This window comes from Chelonoidis abingdonii, chromosome 1, assembly GCF_003597395.2.
Source record: "Chelonoidis abingdonii isolate Lonesome George chromosome 1, CheloAbing_2.0, whole genome shotgun sequence".
In the NCBI taxonomy this organism is placed as follows: Eukaryota; Metazoa; Chordata; order Testudines; family Testudinidae; genus Chelonoidis; species Chelonoidis abingdonii.
The window spans coordinates 26,701,238-26,713,646 of NC_133769.1; the positions used below are offsets into that span (position 1 = coordinate 26,701,238).

General features: G+C 40.0%; 2 protein-coding genes across 3 annotated transcripts in view; one reads left to right on the plus strand and one right to left on the minus strand.

Moving 5' to 3' along the window:
- PMPCB (peptidase, mitochondrial processing subunit beta) overlaps positions 1-12,409 on the plus strand; it is a 267,948-nt gene that overhangs the window by 90,869 nt on the left and 164,670 nt on the right. The window lies entirely within an intron of this gene.
- The window catches only part of SLC26A5 (solute carrier family 26 member 5), a 42,342-nt gene that overhangs the window by 18,261 nt on the left and 11,672 nt on the right, over positions 1-12,409 (minus strand). For both annotated transcript variants that reach the window (XM_032774521.2, XM_075064550.1), the window contains exons 2-7: positions 9,703-9,914; positions 9,354-9,493; positions 6,709-6,819; positions 5,965-6,149; positions 5,188-5,352; positions 3,518-3,670 (exon numbers count right to left, since the gene is read on the minus strand). In XM_032774521.2, the coding sequence (XP_032630412.1) occupies positions 3,518-3,670; positions 5,188-5,352; positions 5,965-6,149; positions 6,709-6,819; positions 9,354-9,493; positions 9,703-9,857 (909 nt within the window). In that variant the 5' untranslated portion in view covers positions 9,858-9,914. The remainder of the gene's footprint in view (positions 1-3,517; positions 3,671-5,187; positions 5,353-5,964; positions 6,150-6,708; positions 6,820-9,353; positions 9,494-9,702; positions 9,915-12,409) is intronic.

The following is a 12,409-nucleotide window of genomic DNA, read 5'->3' on the forward strand; positions in this document are numbered from 1 at the left end:
AACCAGTACCATATGGGATTATCAGTCAAAAAGAGCAAGGCCTGACTGGTCCTCTTCCATAAAATTGATTTATTTCAGTGCCTTGGTACTGATGGAAATGGTGTTTTGAACCATTAATGTTGAACAACAGTGTTTTTTCCTAAATCAAGACAGTGAGGGTGTGACGGGATCCCCAGGGTGCAGCCTGGAACTGTGGGACCGCTGTGCCCCCTTAACTCTCCAGCCTGGGCTGCCTCTCACAATTCTTTGCTAGTGTCATGCAGCAAACCCCTCCAGGCACTGTTATCACAGAGCACAACCGCATGTGGAGCCCCACACCTAGCTAGATTGCATGAATGCTCCCAGAGAATCGCACAGAGAAAGGCACCAGCCAAATCCCCACAGCTTGTACCTCAGGAATATACGGTCTTGCACAGCTCGTGACAAGCAGTTATTAATTGGTTCACCACTTCATCAATGGAAAGTGGATATACACCAGCCTTTGTAAACCTGAGCATATTTACCAAACAGTTCAGGCAAACTCACTGGTAAAGATAAACAGTAAAACAAGTTTACTGATTACAAAAGATAGATTTTAAGTGATTATAAGTATTAGGCAAAAAATCAGAGTGGTTACCAAAATAAAAAAATATATGCACGCAGTCTAAACTCTCAGCCCTATTAGACTGGGCAACATACAGGGCTTGTCTACACTGGCAATTTACAGCACTGCAACTTTTAGCTCAGGGGTCTGAAAAAACAGCCCCCTGAGCGCAGCAAGTTTCAGCGCTGTAAACAGCCCCCTGAGCGCAGACAGTGCACCAGTGCTGGCAGCTACGCTCCTCACGGAGGTGGTTTTTTTTAGAGTGCTGGAAGAGTTTAAACAGTTTCTCACCCCACTGAATATGGCAGTTCATAATACACAGGTTTCACCCTTGAAACCTGGGCCAGTCTCCTCTGTTGGAGTCTTCAGTCTTCTGAGCATTCTTGTTGCTTGCAGTGTAAGTGGAGGGAGGAGAAAAGGCCAAGCATGTGGCCCCTGTGTTCTGTTTTATACCCTTAGTCCATGTACTTGGAGAACAAGTCCAAGCATGTCTGGTGGGCATGGCTGAGTCACAAAGTGAAGCAATACTCCAGTGTGTCTCCTGTGAGTGAGTCATTGAATTGTAAATCCTCTGCTGGACAATGACTGGTGATGTCTTTTCAGCACCCACTTGGGTGTTGGTTACCTTCCTTGTCATTGTCTCTGAAGAGCTAGTATTTGGGCACTTCCCAAACACACAGCATATTTTAGTGAAAACCATACAAACACAATTCTGATCATTTATATGATATACATATTTAGATGGAACAATGACTTTCAGCAGACCATAACCTTTCCCATGATACCTCTCATGACATGCTTTATATACAATATCACAATTATATAAAAATGAGGAATATGGGGGCTACAGGGTGCTCCTCCAAGGTATAGAATGTCACAGAGGGTACCTATGTAAAGTACACAAATTATTACAAGATTGAAGTCAAGGTCAAATCCAAGACTTCATTGCAAATCTATGTTGTCAACATTACCTTTCGATGGCAGTCTAACATTCAACTCCTACTAACTCTAGGAAGAGTTTCTTCTGCATTGTTAATACATTGCTGCCTTCGGAATCCTGAGAGATACCTTTATGCAAGAGTCTTAGAGGATTTTAATAGGTATTAACTCAATAAGGTACTATAGAAATTACTCTCAATTAGGGCTGTCGATTAAATTGCAGTTAACTCGTGATTAATCACGATTAATTTTTTTGAATTAATCACAAGTTTAATCATACTGTTAAATAATAGAATACCAACTGAAGTTTATTAAATATTTTGGATTTTTTTCTATATTTTCAAATATATTAATTTCAATTACAACACAGAGTACCAAGTGTACAATGCTCACTTTATATTATGTTTATTACAAATAGTTGCTCTGTAAAAATGATAAAATAAATAGCATTTTTCAGTTCACCTCATACATGTACTGTGATGCAATCTCTTTATCATGAAAGCACAATTTACAAATGTAACAAATAAAAAAAAAAAATCTACATAAGTGGACTCAAAAACAAAACAATGTAAAACCTTAGAGCCTCCAAGTCCACTCAGTCCTAATTCTTGTTCAGCCAATCACTCAGACAAAAACAAGTCTGTTTACATTTGCAGGAGATAATGCTGCCCACTTCTTATTTACAATGTCACCAGAACAGACATTCGCATGGGACTTTTGTAGCCAGATTGCAAGGTATTTATATGCCAGATGCGCTAAACATTTGTATGCACTTTCATGCTTTGGCCACCATTCCAGAGGGCATGTTTCCATGCATTACTTAAATTTGTGACAGAACTCCTTGGGGGAAGAATTGTGCGTCTGCTGCTCTGCGTTTTACCCACATTCTACCATACATTTCATGCTATAGCAGTCTCAGATAATGACCCAGCATATTGTTCATTTTAAGAACACTTTCACTGCAGATTTGACAAAATGCAAAGAAGGTACCAAGGTCAGATTTCTAAAGATAGCTACAGCACTCGACCCAAGATTTAAGAATCTGAAGTGCCTTCCAAAATCAGAGAGGGACAGGGTGTGGAGCATGCTTTCAGAAGTCTTAAAAGAGCAACACTCCGTTGTGGAAACTACAGAACCCGAAACTTCAAAAAAGAAAAATCAACCTTCTGCTGGTGACATCTGACTCATATGATGAAAATGAACATGTGTTGGCCTGCATAGTTTTGGATCATTATCGAGCAGAACCCATCATCAGCATGGACGCATGTCCTCTGGAATGGTGGTTGAAGCATTAAGGGACATATGAATCTTTAGCACCTCTGGCATATAAATATCTTGCAACACTGGCTGTAACAGTGCCAGGCGAACACCTGTGCTCACTTTCAGGTGTCAGTGTAAACAAGAAGCGGGCAGCATTAATCTTCTGTAAATGTAAACAGACTTGTTTGTCTGAGCGATTGGCTAAACAAGAAGTAGGACTGAGTGGACTTGTAGGCTCTAATATTTTACATTGTTTTGTTTTTGAATGCAGTTATTTTTTGTACATAATTCTACATTTGTAAATTCAACTTCCATGATAAAGAGATTGCACTACAGTACTTGTATTAAGTGAATTTAAAAAAAAATCAATTTTTTACAGTGCAAATATTTATAATAAATATAAGTGAGCACTGCACACTTTGTATTCTGTGTTGTAACTGAAATCAATATATTTGAAAATGTGGAAAACATCAAAAAATATTTATATGAATGGCATTCTATTAACAGCGCAATTAATCAAGATTAATTTTTTTAATCGCTTGACAGCCCCACTCTCAATACTTACAGGATTTAATAAAAGAATGAAATATTTTCTATAGGCTTTTGAGAACCATCCTACAGAATATATAGCAGAGATATACGTCACTATTAAATTTTACAGGACTTTTCCATGTCTGCTTCACAGGTGAAATATTCTACATGCACAAAATATATAACTATTCACAACTGACTTACCACAATGATCTCCATAGGAATAGGAACTGGCAGTTTCTTCTTAAACCGGTCATTAATTTCTTTGCCACTCAGCAGCAAAACAATGCATGTTAATCCAACAACTAAGGTTGCAATGTTGGTTTTTGTGATATTTGAAAGCACAGCAATTAAACTCTGCAACATAAAATTCTGATAGTTATTCCATGATGATTTTATTTGTCCAAAGATATTTGTATTCAGTTGCTTAATAGCCTCTGTGCAGTAAGCTGCCCCAGAAAGCCAAGATGTGTTGCTAGCTGGGTTTTTGCTTATCTCCAGAGTATGAAAGCACCTCACAAACTGTAGAGGAAATACATAGGATCTCCTCCACCTAGATTATTTTTTACTCTTAACAGTAAATATCTGAGTAAGGGGAGTATGTTATTAGAGGAATTGCTGGCCCAAAATAAAGGACATATTAAGTTGCTTTTGTGGCATTAATGTACATCTTTTTTATGGGCAAAAGATGCAATACCTGAGTTCGTCCAGAACCAGGCAAGAAATTTGAACAAAAGGCTTTATCAGAGGGAAAAAATAAGCCTAAACACCTAGTTAAACCATACTTCAATAGCTTCAAGCAGTCTCTAGCAAGTCAAATCTGTTTAAAAGCTGTATAAACAATTTTAAAGCTACTGGACACAACCAGTGAGGGTACTGTGGCAACAGATTCTTTTTGGTTGAGTGACAGTGATTTTCCAAAACTGCTATTGAACTGACCAAAAAACCCCTAAAAGTTCTTTAAAAAGTTAAAAACATCTTAAAAGGAAACATTGCCCTGTACCATTAATAGAAGTGGTTACAAAAACCCCCCCACAAGGAACGCAAATCCCAAGCCTTGCTGCGGGCAGCCACGTAATTATAAAAGGGGATACATTGTGAAGGTTACATAGTGTGCTTGAAAAATATTATCCTTTTTCCTCCTAACTGCTTCAAGTGCTAATTCCCCTGGGACTTTTTGATAGGTCACCTAAGCATCAAAGCTAAAAAGTTATCAGTGTGGCAGCCTCTGTTTCTGGGAGGCTGGTTACATTTACACAAATAGATGGTTAAATCTATCTTAGGCTTTCTATAGCTCATTATACCACTGTAGCTTTTAAGTGCTGCAACTTTTCTACTGGTGTGTCATCAACCAGTCCAAAGAATTGGGTCTCCTAAGAAATCATAGGCTTCCAATATTCCTCTGCTCAGACTTCCTTGCTCTGGTCTTAAAGGCAGTTACTGAATTTCAGCAAAATCTGGTTTTCCAAAATAGTGGGAGAGATAGATTCTAACATATTTCAACTATCTGCCTGTTTATGAGAACAGACAATGGGGCAACATGCACACAGAAACACAGCTAATAATGGGACATGCTCATTTAGACTTACAATTTATAACTCAGTGCACATAATATCTGATTTTTCAAAGCTCAACTGTGTCTGTTTTTCAGATCCATGCACAATGGCTTAGCATACATTTAAAGTTACAATAATTAAATCAGAGCTTCTGAATATTTTCTAAACTGGAGTGCTGTGTCTGAGAGACTTGTGGAGACTGGAGAAGCTGATCATGATATATTGTTCATGGGTAGTACAAAATGGGAAATGACCGCCTAGAAAGGAGTACTGCAGAAAGGAATCTGGGGGTCACATGCTTTTAAGATGGTTACTTACATATAGAACTGAAAGGGCTCCACTGTAGCGTTTTGTCTTGATTCCAAGCAGATACTTTAACTGGGAGGTAAAGACATGAACTGCCGCGGCAGTAGTAAACCCTCGTACCAGTGGCTCCGTTAGATAGATGGCTACAAAACCAAACCGAAGGAGACCTAAAGACAACTATTGAAGAACAATAGGGTCAAATTATGCAACTCACTAGTGCACTCAGTTGTAACATCAAAGTCAGTACTGTAGAGAACACAGAGCAGACCAGATTTCTGCCAACCCTGACATTAAGCAAACCGGAGACAGTCCAAGCAAATCTAGGCTTCCCCTCAAAACCAATTCTACTTCCCCCTTTCTGCAGGAATAAAGTTTCAGTGAGCAATCTTCTCACTGTCCCAGGCCAGTCTGAGAGGGTTCAGTGCCATCAATGCTAGAATGCAGTGGGGTATAGGTCACACACACATAGATCCGGTATCCTATGATTTATGGAGGGCTTTAAAGAAATAGTGAAAAGAGGTTTCCTGTCAGACCGGAGGTAGTAGTGATGAAGGAGGAAAAGGATACCTCTGATGTGCCCCAGCCAAAGCTGAGATGTCAGGAGTTCTCCCTTAATCTTAGGTACTTAGTTAGCATGACGCAGCTCATATCCCCCAGAACCGTGTTGGGGCATTAGCACTAGCATTTTACTGTGGGGTTTGGGCAACCTCCATAACCTGGGACCCCCTACCACTGCAAGTTTGAGAGAACTGCCCGAACTTGCCCTGCAGCAAGCTACAAGCATGTTACCTGTATGATCCCTGAAAGCAAGGTGACGGCCACAGCTACCTTTACCCTCATGGCATCTCTGGCTTTATAGTTTTCAAGAAGATCAGTGCTATTGGTAGAATTAGATTCCATAATATTAAACATTTCATCAGGAGCTTCTCTGACAGCAACTCCACCAATCATCAGACTAATCACTGCAAACGTTCCTGAAATAAAAGACAGAGGAAAAATAGGTGCAAATTCTGCATGTCATTTAGGACAAACTTTTACTTACTTGTTACTAAGCTTCCTTATACAATGGATTCTCTCATGATTGTACACTTTTGTGGAACTAAACATTTCTCTCCAAACTATTTTAGAGAGTTTTCAATCAACAAAGTTGCATTTTTAGTAGTGAAATTTGCCCTTATATTCAGGACCAATATAGTGGTTTATACATTGAATAAACACTCCTGTGGCAGGTTATTTTACAGATGCAGAGAAATTAAATAAGTTTGTCTAAGACCACATAGCTAGTTGGCAGCAAAGCTGGTGTTGCTAGTGCTCATAGCCACTCCACTAGCTGCTGTTGCTTCCATTCCTTCTTAAATATATTAGATAAGATGACAGCAAACACAACCTGCTGGCGTTGGAGACTATGAAAAGTATCTAAGAATTTCAAGTTTAATTAAGAAAAATAATAATCAGAAACTTTGTAAAAATGAATAAATAGAACAGACTATTATTTGAAAAGAAAACACTTCAATTGTACATAAAGAAAGATACCTATTGATATGTGTCTGGAAGTCCCAAAAAAGGTATATAGAAAAACAGGATAAAATGAAGAATATAGGCCAAATACTGGGGGAACAGCTGCCAGCAAAGCGTAGGCTAACCCTAGAAAATACAATCAGAGAGAAGGGAGCCATGTTAGGAAAAAACAGAAAGGGTCTGTTTCAAGATAAAAACCACATCATCCCCTTAATGATATAAGAACTATTAAATACAGGTAGCAAACATTTCATGTCACATGTCCAAAGAGACATGAGGAAAGAATGTTCTTCAACTGCACATGTAAATTGAGGGCTTGATCCTGCAACCCAGAGTGATCCCATTGAGGAAACAAGAAGCCTGCAATGACAGGCTTTGGGTGATGTATGTATTTTTTAATGGACCATGTCTTCAGTCATCTCTCCCCAAGAAGCTTTGTAGAACAACAAAAGACAAAAAAGACTAGGACTTAACTGCTGAAGCATCCCACAATTGCTTTCCTTCCTTTGCCAAATACGTGTGCCAGTCTCTACTGATTTACACTCAACCAACCACACTGGGATCATTGGTGTTGCTCACTGGTGCAAGACAACACAAATTTGGTTCAAATGTAAAATACAAGGGAAGGACCAAGCTGTAATCTCTTGACCTTATCACTGCCACTAGTAAACAAATGAAGTAAAAGAACAGAAGCTTCTGTTCTGTTGGTAAAGGAAAAGCTCTGGAGTCGCTCTCAGAAGCACTTGCAAATGCCAAGAGAAAGAATCATATTTTCTAAAAAAAAAAAAGAAGCCACAAGATGAAGAGCAAAGTTCCCTGCTACTTACCTATAAATCATGTGGCAATGACTTCCATGAGATAAGGCTGCTGCAGTTTGTGTTTCCAACACATAACAGACATGTAATACCTTTGGCTAGACTATCTAAATGCTTTGTCCAGCTAATATCTCATTTAAAGTATTTTGAACATTTATCATTAAATATAAGTTAAACTACAGATTTTTATTTGCTATGCTAAAAATAAGAATAAGAAGGCTGCAACCAATATAAAAATCCTTAAGTTAAACTGAGAAATGCACAAAACCGATAGACTGCACACCCAGAAAAGGAATAAAAGCCTCTCTGACAGGCTAGGGTTTGAACTTTCTGTTACGCAGAAGTGATGACACCTGTAAAAGCCTCAGACACGGCTGACTCTTTTTACTCATTCCTAGGTTTGTCTCTATTCAAAGAGGAGAGTGTGATCTCAAACGAAACCAAATAGCAAGTGTAAATGAGTTCCCTGATAATAATTGTGGTGGTGGGAATAGCAGTAGTATTGCAGAAGCACCCAAAGCTCCAACCAGAATCAGGGTCCCATGGGGCTGGGCTCTACACAATCTCACACACACCTCTCTGTGCCTGCACTACCTTGGGAAGCCTCCCACTGCAGCAATCCTATTGGTGGCAGCAATGACCTGCATACTAGCATAGACAGTAGGTTAGTATTTTTACTTCTAAGTAGGTCTGAAAGACCTGGTGGCAAAATGCTGGTGGCCACTTGAGTCTAGGATACATGAGTGTTCCCACTGGTGCTGAAGTACCAATGCTAGTGTAACAGCAAACATGGATCCCTTCCAAAACACACCTTCTACTAGAGTAAACAAGACCTGGTTCCTGCTCTGAAGACCTTACTCCACTTCCCTGCAAGTGGAGTAAGACTTTCAAGTTGTTTCAGTGCATTTCAATGGATTTTCAATTCTACCATCAAGCTTCTCTCCACTAGTCTCCATGAAACACAGGAATCACCACCGACTACTCTGCACTGGCTGAGCAGGGGAGAAGAAAAGGAGTCACCATCATGTGATGAAGGAAAAGATAAGGACCAATTTCTGGCTCCTGACCTTGCTGAAGTTGCTCCAAGCAGAGAAGTCAAGCCAATCTTGCACCCCTCTGGCATTCCAGAGATGATCTAGCTGCCAGGGACCTATACAAGTGAAGTGGAGAAGAGCAGACCTGCCACTACTCTTGGGAAGAATAGGTGAGGAGGGAGTAATAATTAAGGTCTTTTATCAACATGGTATTTAAGCACATGCAGGTGAGTAGTTTCACTGACTTCAGCAGGACTACTCACATACTGACATACTTTGCAAATATTTCATAATGGGCTCTTCAGTCTATAGAGAAAAGTGTAACATGATCCAATGGCTGGAAGCTTAAGGTAGACAAATTCAGACTGGAAATGCAGTGTAAACTTTTAATTATGAGGGTAACTGACCACTGAAACAATTCACCAAGGGTCTGTGGTAGATTCCCATCACTGGCAATTTTAAAATCAAGTCTGGCTGTTCTTCTAAGAAGATCTGCTCTAGAAATTATCCTGGAGAAGGTCTCTGGCCTTTGCTACACAGGAGAGCCGACTAGATGATCACAGTGGTCCCTTCCGGCTTTGGAAACTGTGAATTGGGGCCAAATTCTTTGGGCTGGGTGCTCAGAGGGGAGGATTTCACTTGTTACCACTGGCTAACAAGATGTACAGCAGCACATTAAATGACAGCCTTTTCAACTGGTTTTCAGCATGTTGTGAAACACTACCACACAATCATCTAGGAGATCACTGCCACAACAAGACACACATGATTATCTAAGAAAGATAATAAAATTACAGACAGTTCTACTCACCTTGAGGAAGCTGCATAACCCCAGTGCTTATACCTGAGACTATGTCTCCTAACAAATATGCCTTCACTGGATAACGGGGCAGCCATTTTAAAATTGGTAAAAAACTGTAGAGATGAGACTTGGCTTTCTTGGAAGAACAACTGAAAATACAAAAGGGAAAAGAAGTGAGATCATAGCAGAGGGAAATTAAAAAGATTATAGAGCCCATCCCCTTGCTATCAAATTCTTGCAGACCATTGTTTTTGGTTTGCTTGTTTGTTTTGAGAGAGAGAGAAAGAAAATAAGTGACCAGGTATGCAGGTTAACTAAATAAGAATTCATAAGGTACTAGCAGATATAAAACCCATACCGACAAGAATGTGCTATCTTTTGGCTAAGAGGCTGAGGCGTCTTTTCCTTCTTGTGCAGCTGTCCTTGTAAGAACTCTTCATTATATACCGGTCGCTCCACCCGGTACATCTGGGTTTGCACAAGGCACTCTTCATGTTCTTGAACATGTTCCATAGTACATTTCAATGATCAGGAACAGAAGAACCACTCCAAAGTCTCTACAAAAAAACTCTAGACACACATAAATATAGAGTTTAGCTCATTACTATTGTTTCTTAAACATCTAGTTTGTGGTTTCCTTCCAAGAAGCTGTAAGGACCTCAGAGTTTGACTACTCAGATTCTATAGTGAGTAGCGCAGTTACAAATGCGTTGATCAGAAAGCTTGTATAACAGCTGTAAAATCACAATTGTGGTCTTTATTACACAGAAGTGAATATTTCTACATTTCTCTTTCAGGTAAAAATCTCCTGCATCAATTATTTTGCATGTACGGAAACTCAAATTTAATACTGAGGGTTAAATTCACTTTCATCTGTTCTTCCTCTTTCCCTCACCACAGTCTTTCTAAAGAGGACTGCAACAGTTTAGGGAGATGTGTTATTTCCTGCTACCTCTCCTTATAAACAGTCACTGTTAACAGGACCAGGAATTGAAACTCAAATACAAATATAGACTCCCCTTTGAAATTCACTTCTCTTTACTCCAAGCAGTCAGTGACTTGATTTGCCTGTCCATCTCCCTCCTTCCCCTAAAAATTAACACTCTCTTATTTCAGCTATGACAATACTATCTCTCAGGCAAGTAGGGACAGAAGTAGGCACAATCCCCATTGCCTTCAAAAGGCTAGTCTCCCAATGCCTGTGCCAGGTATTATTTATTCCCAATCTTGTGCTCACGGAAATCAATTGGAGTTAATTTTGAAAGACAAAAAGTGTCTACAACCAGCTAAAAATACTTGACTTCCAAGTTTCTTAACACCTTACAGGCATATAGTGCTCATCCTGTCTGTTGCTCTGCATAGCTTGTTTGTGCAAATATGGGTAAAAAGAAATTTTCCACTCTCATTTATGAGCAATGAGACAGGACCATTAAACTATTAAGTAAATAGGACCTGGTTAATGTTAACATGTCAGATTGCAGAAAGGGAACTTGGATGGACAGGAGAAAGCACCCACTCTCCCAAAAAAGCAGCACTTTTTTTCATATTGACTTTTAAAAGTAAACAGTATGCATCTGCTTCACCTTAGTAACCTGAAAGTTGGAGATGGCAATCAGTGCTATCCTATGAATGATTAAATGTTGTAAGGTTAGGTAAGGTTAGATTCCCTGATCTGGCCAAGCTGTACCACGGGGGTGGGGAAAGGGTGATTTAGAGCTGCCCTGGTCTCAGGGCTATCAGAGACCAGCATAGGCCGCAAGGAGCCGGTCCGGCAAACGGGGATGAGCTGGATACATTTGTTTCAGGATTTCCCTTTGATTGGGCCATGCCCCAGACACCAGTGACCAGAAGAGACAGTAGTGTAGGCGTTGCTATGGAAGCCTCATGCAGGCACAAATTTTAGATTACAATTGGGCATTACTTTTCTTATATTGTCTAATGTTTCAGGGTGAATGTATTTTAACAGTACAAACTAAGGCCCCTATCTCCCCTTCCCATACACACGTAGCTTTCTCCACACCAGTACTCCCACTGGCTTCAACGGGACTTCTCATACATATAGAATGATACACGCGACTAACTATTTGCAGGATCATGGCCTAAGACTGTCAGCAAAAGAATCCACTGTTGAGGTACAGACAGACATATCAGTAGAGACAGTCACAATGAGGGAGAAGGAATAATCATTTTAGTCATAAAATTACCTTCCTTCCTCACCAATTTCCCTGCTGAGGCACTTGATACAAATCACAAAAGAATATACTGGTTGTTACTGTACTTTATAAACCACTCTCTTTAAATTCAAAGAGACCCCAATCAAAGCAAAGATACACCAGAGGTGGAGAGAAAAAGACTGATTGCAATGCAGAGGGAATTGTAACCAATACCAAGTACTAATAGAGGAAGATTATGAGTCACAGCTCCTTACCCATGGTGGCCAGGTCCTGAGAAGATTCATTGTTTCTGACAATCTAAGGGCTGGACTCGCATTGCGTTTACATTAGCGTAAGTCTAGAGCAAATCCACTGACATCAAGGATGTAAAAAAGTTTATATTTTACTTTAGTTCTGACTAAATCAGGAGAAAAAACTAATTGAAGTGACATTTTGTATGCATCTTTATTAATATTTAACTTTTTTATAGCATGGAAACTGATTTACAACCTAATAAGCTAGGCTCAAAAACTGCTAGTGACACTCATGTATAAAATGCTGTTTATTCATGCAGAAGACTTAGACCCCAAGAGGACATGTTACAATTACTTCCCTTGCCACTGAAATGTGAACATATATGCTATATGCTGCAGAGCAGGTTCAAACCCTAAGGCCATGGCTACACTTGCAAGTTGCAACACTGGTGAGGGGGTTACAGCGCTGCAACTTAGCAAGTGTCTACACTTAAAAGCTCAGCCAGCACTGCAACTCCCTGTTTGCAGCGCTGGCTGTACACCTGGGTCCGCTTCCGGTGTAGCGAGACCAGCGCTGGTGATGCAGCGCTGGTCATCAGGTGTGGACACTCACCAGCGCTGTAATTGGCCTCCAGGGTATTAGGAGGTATCCCAGCAT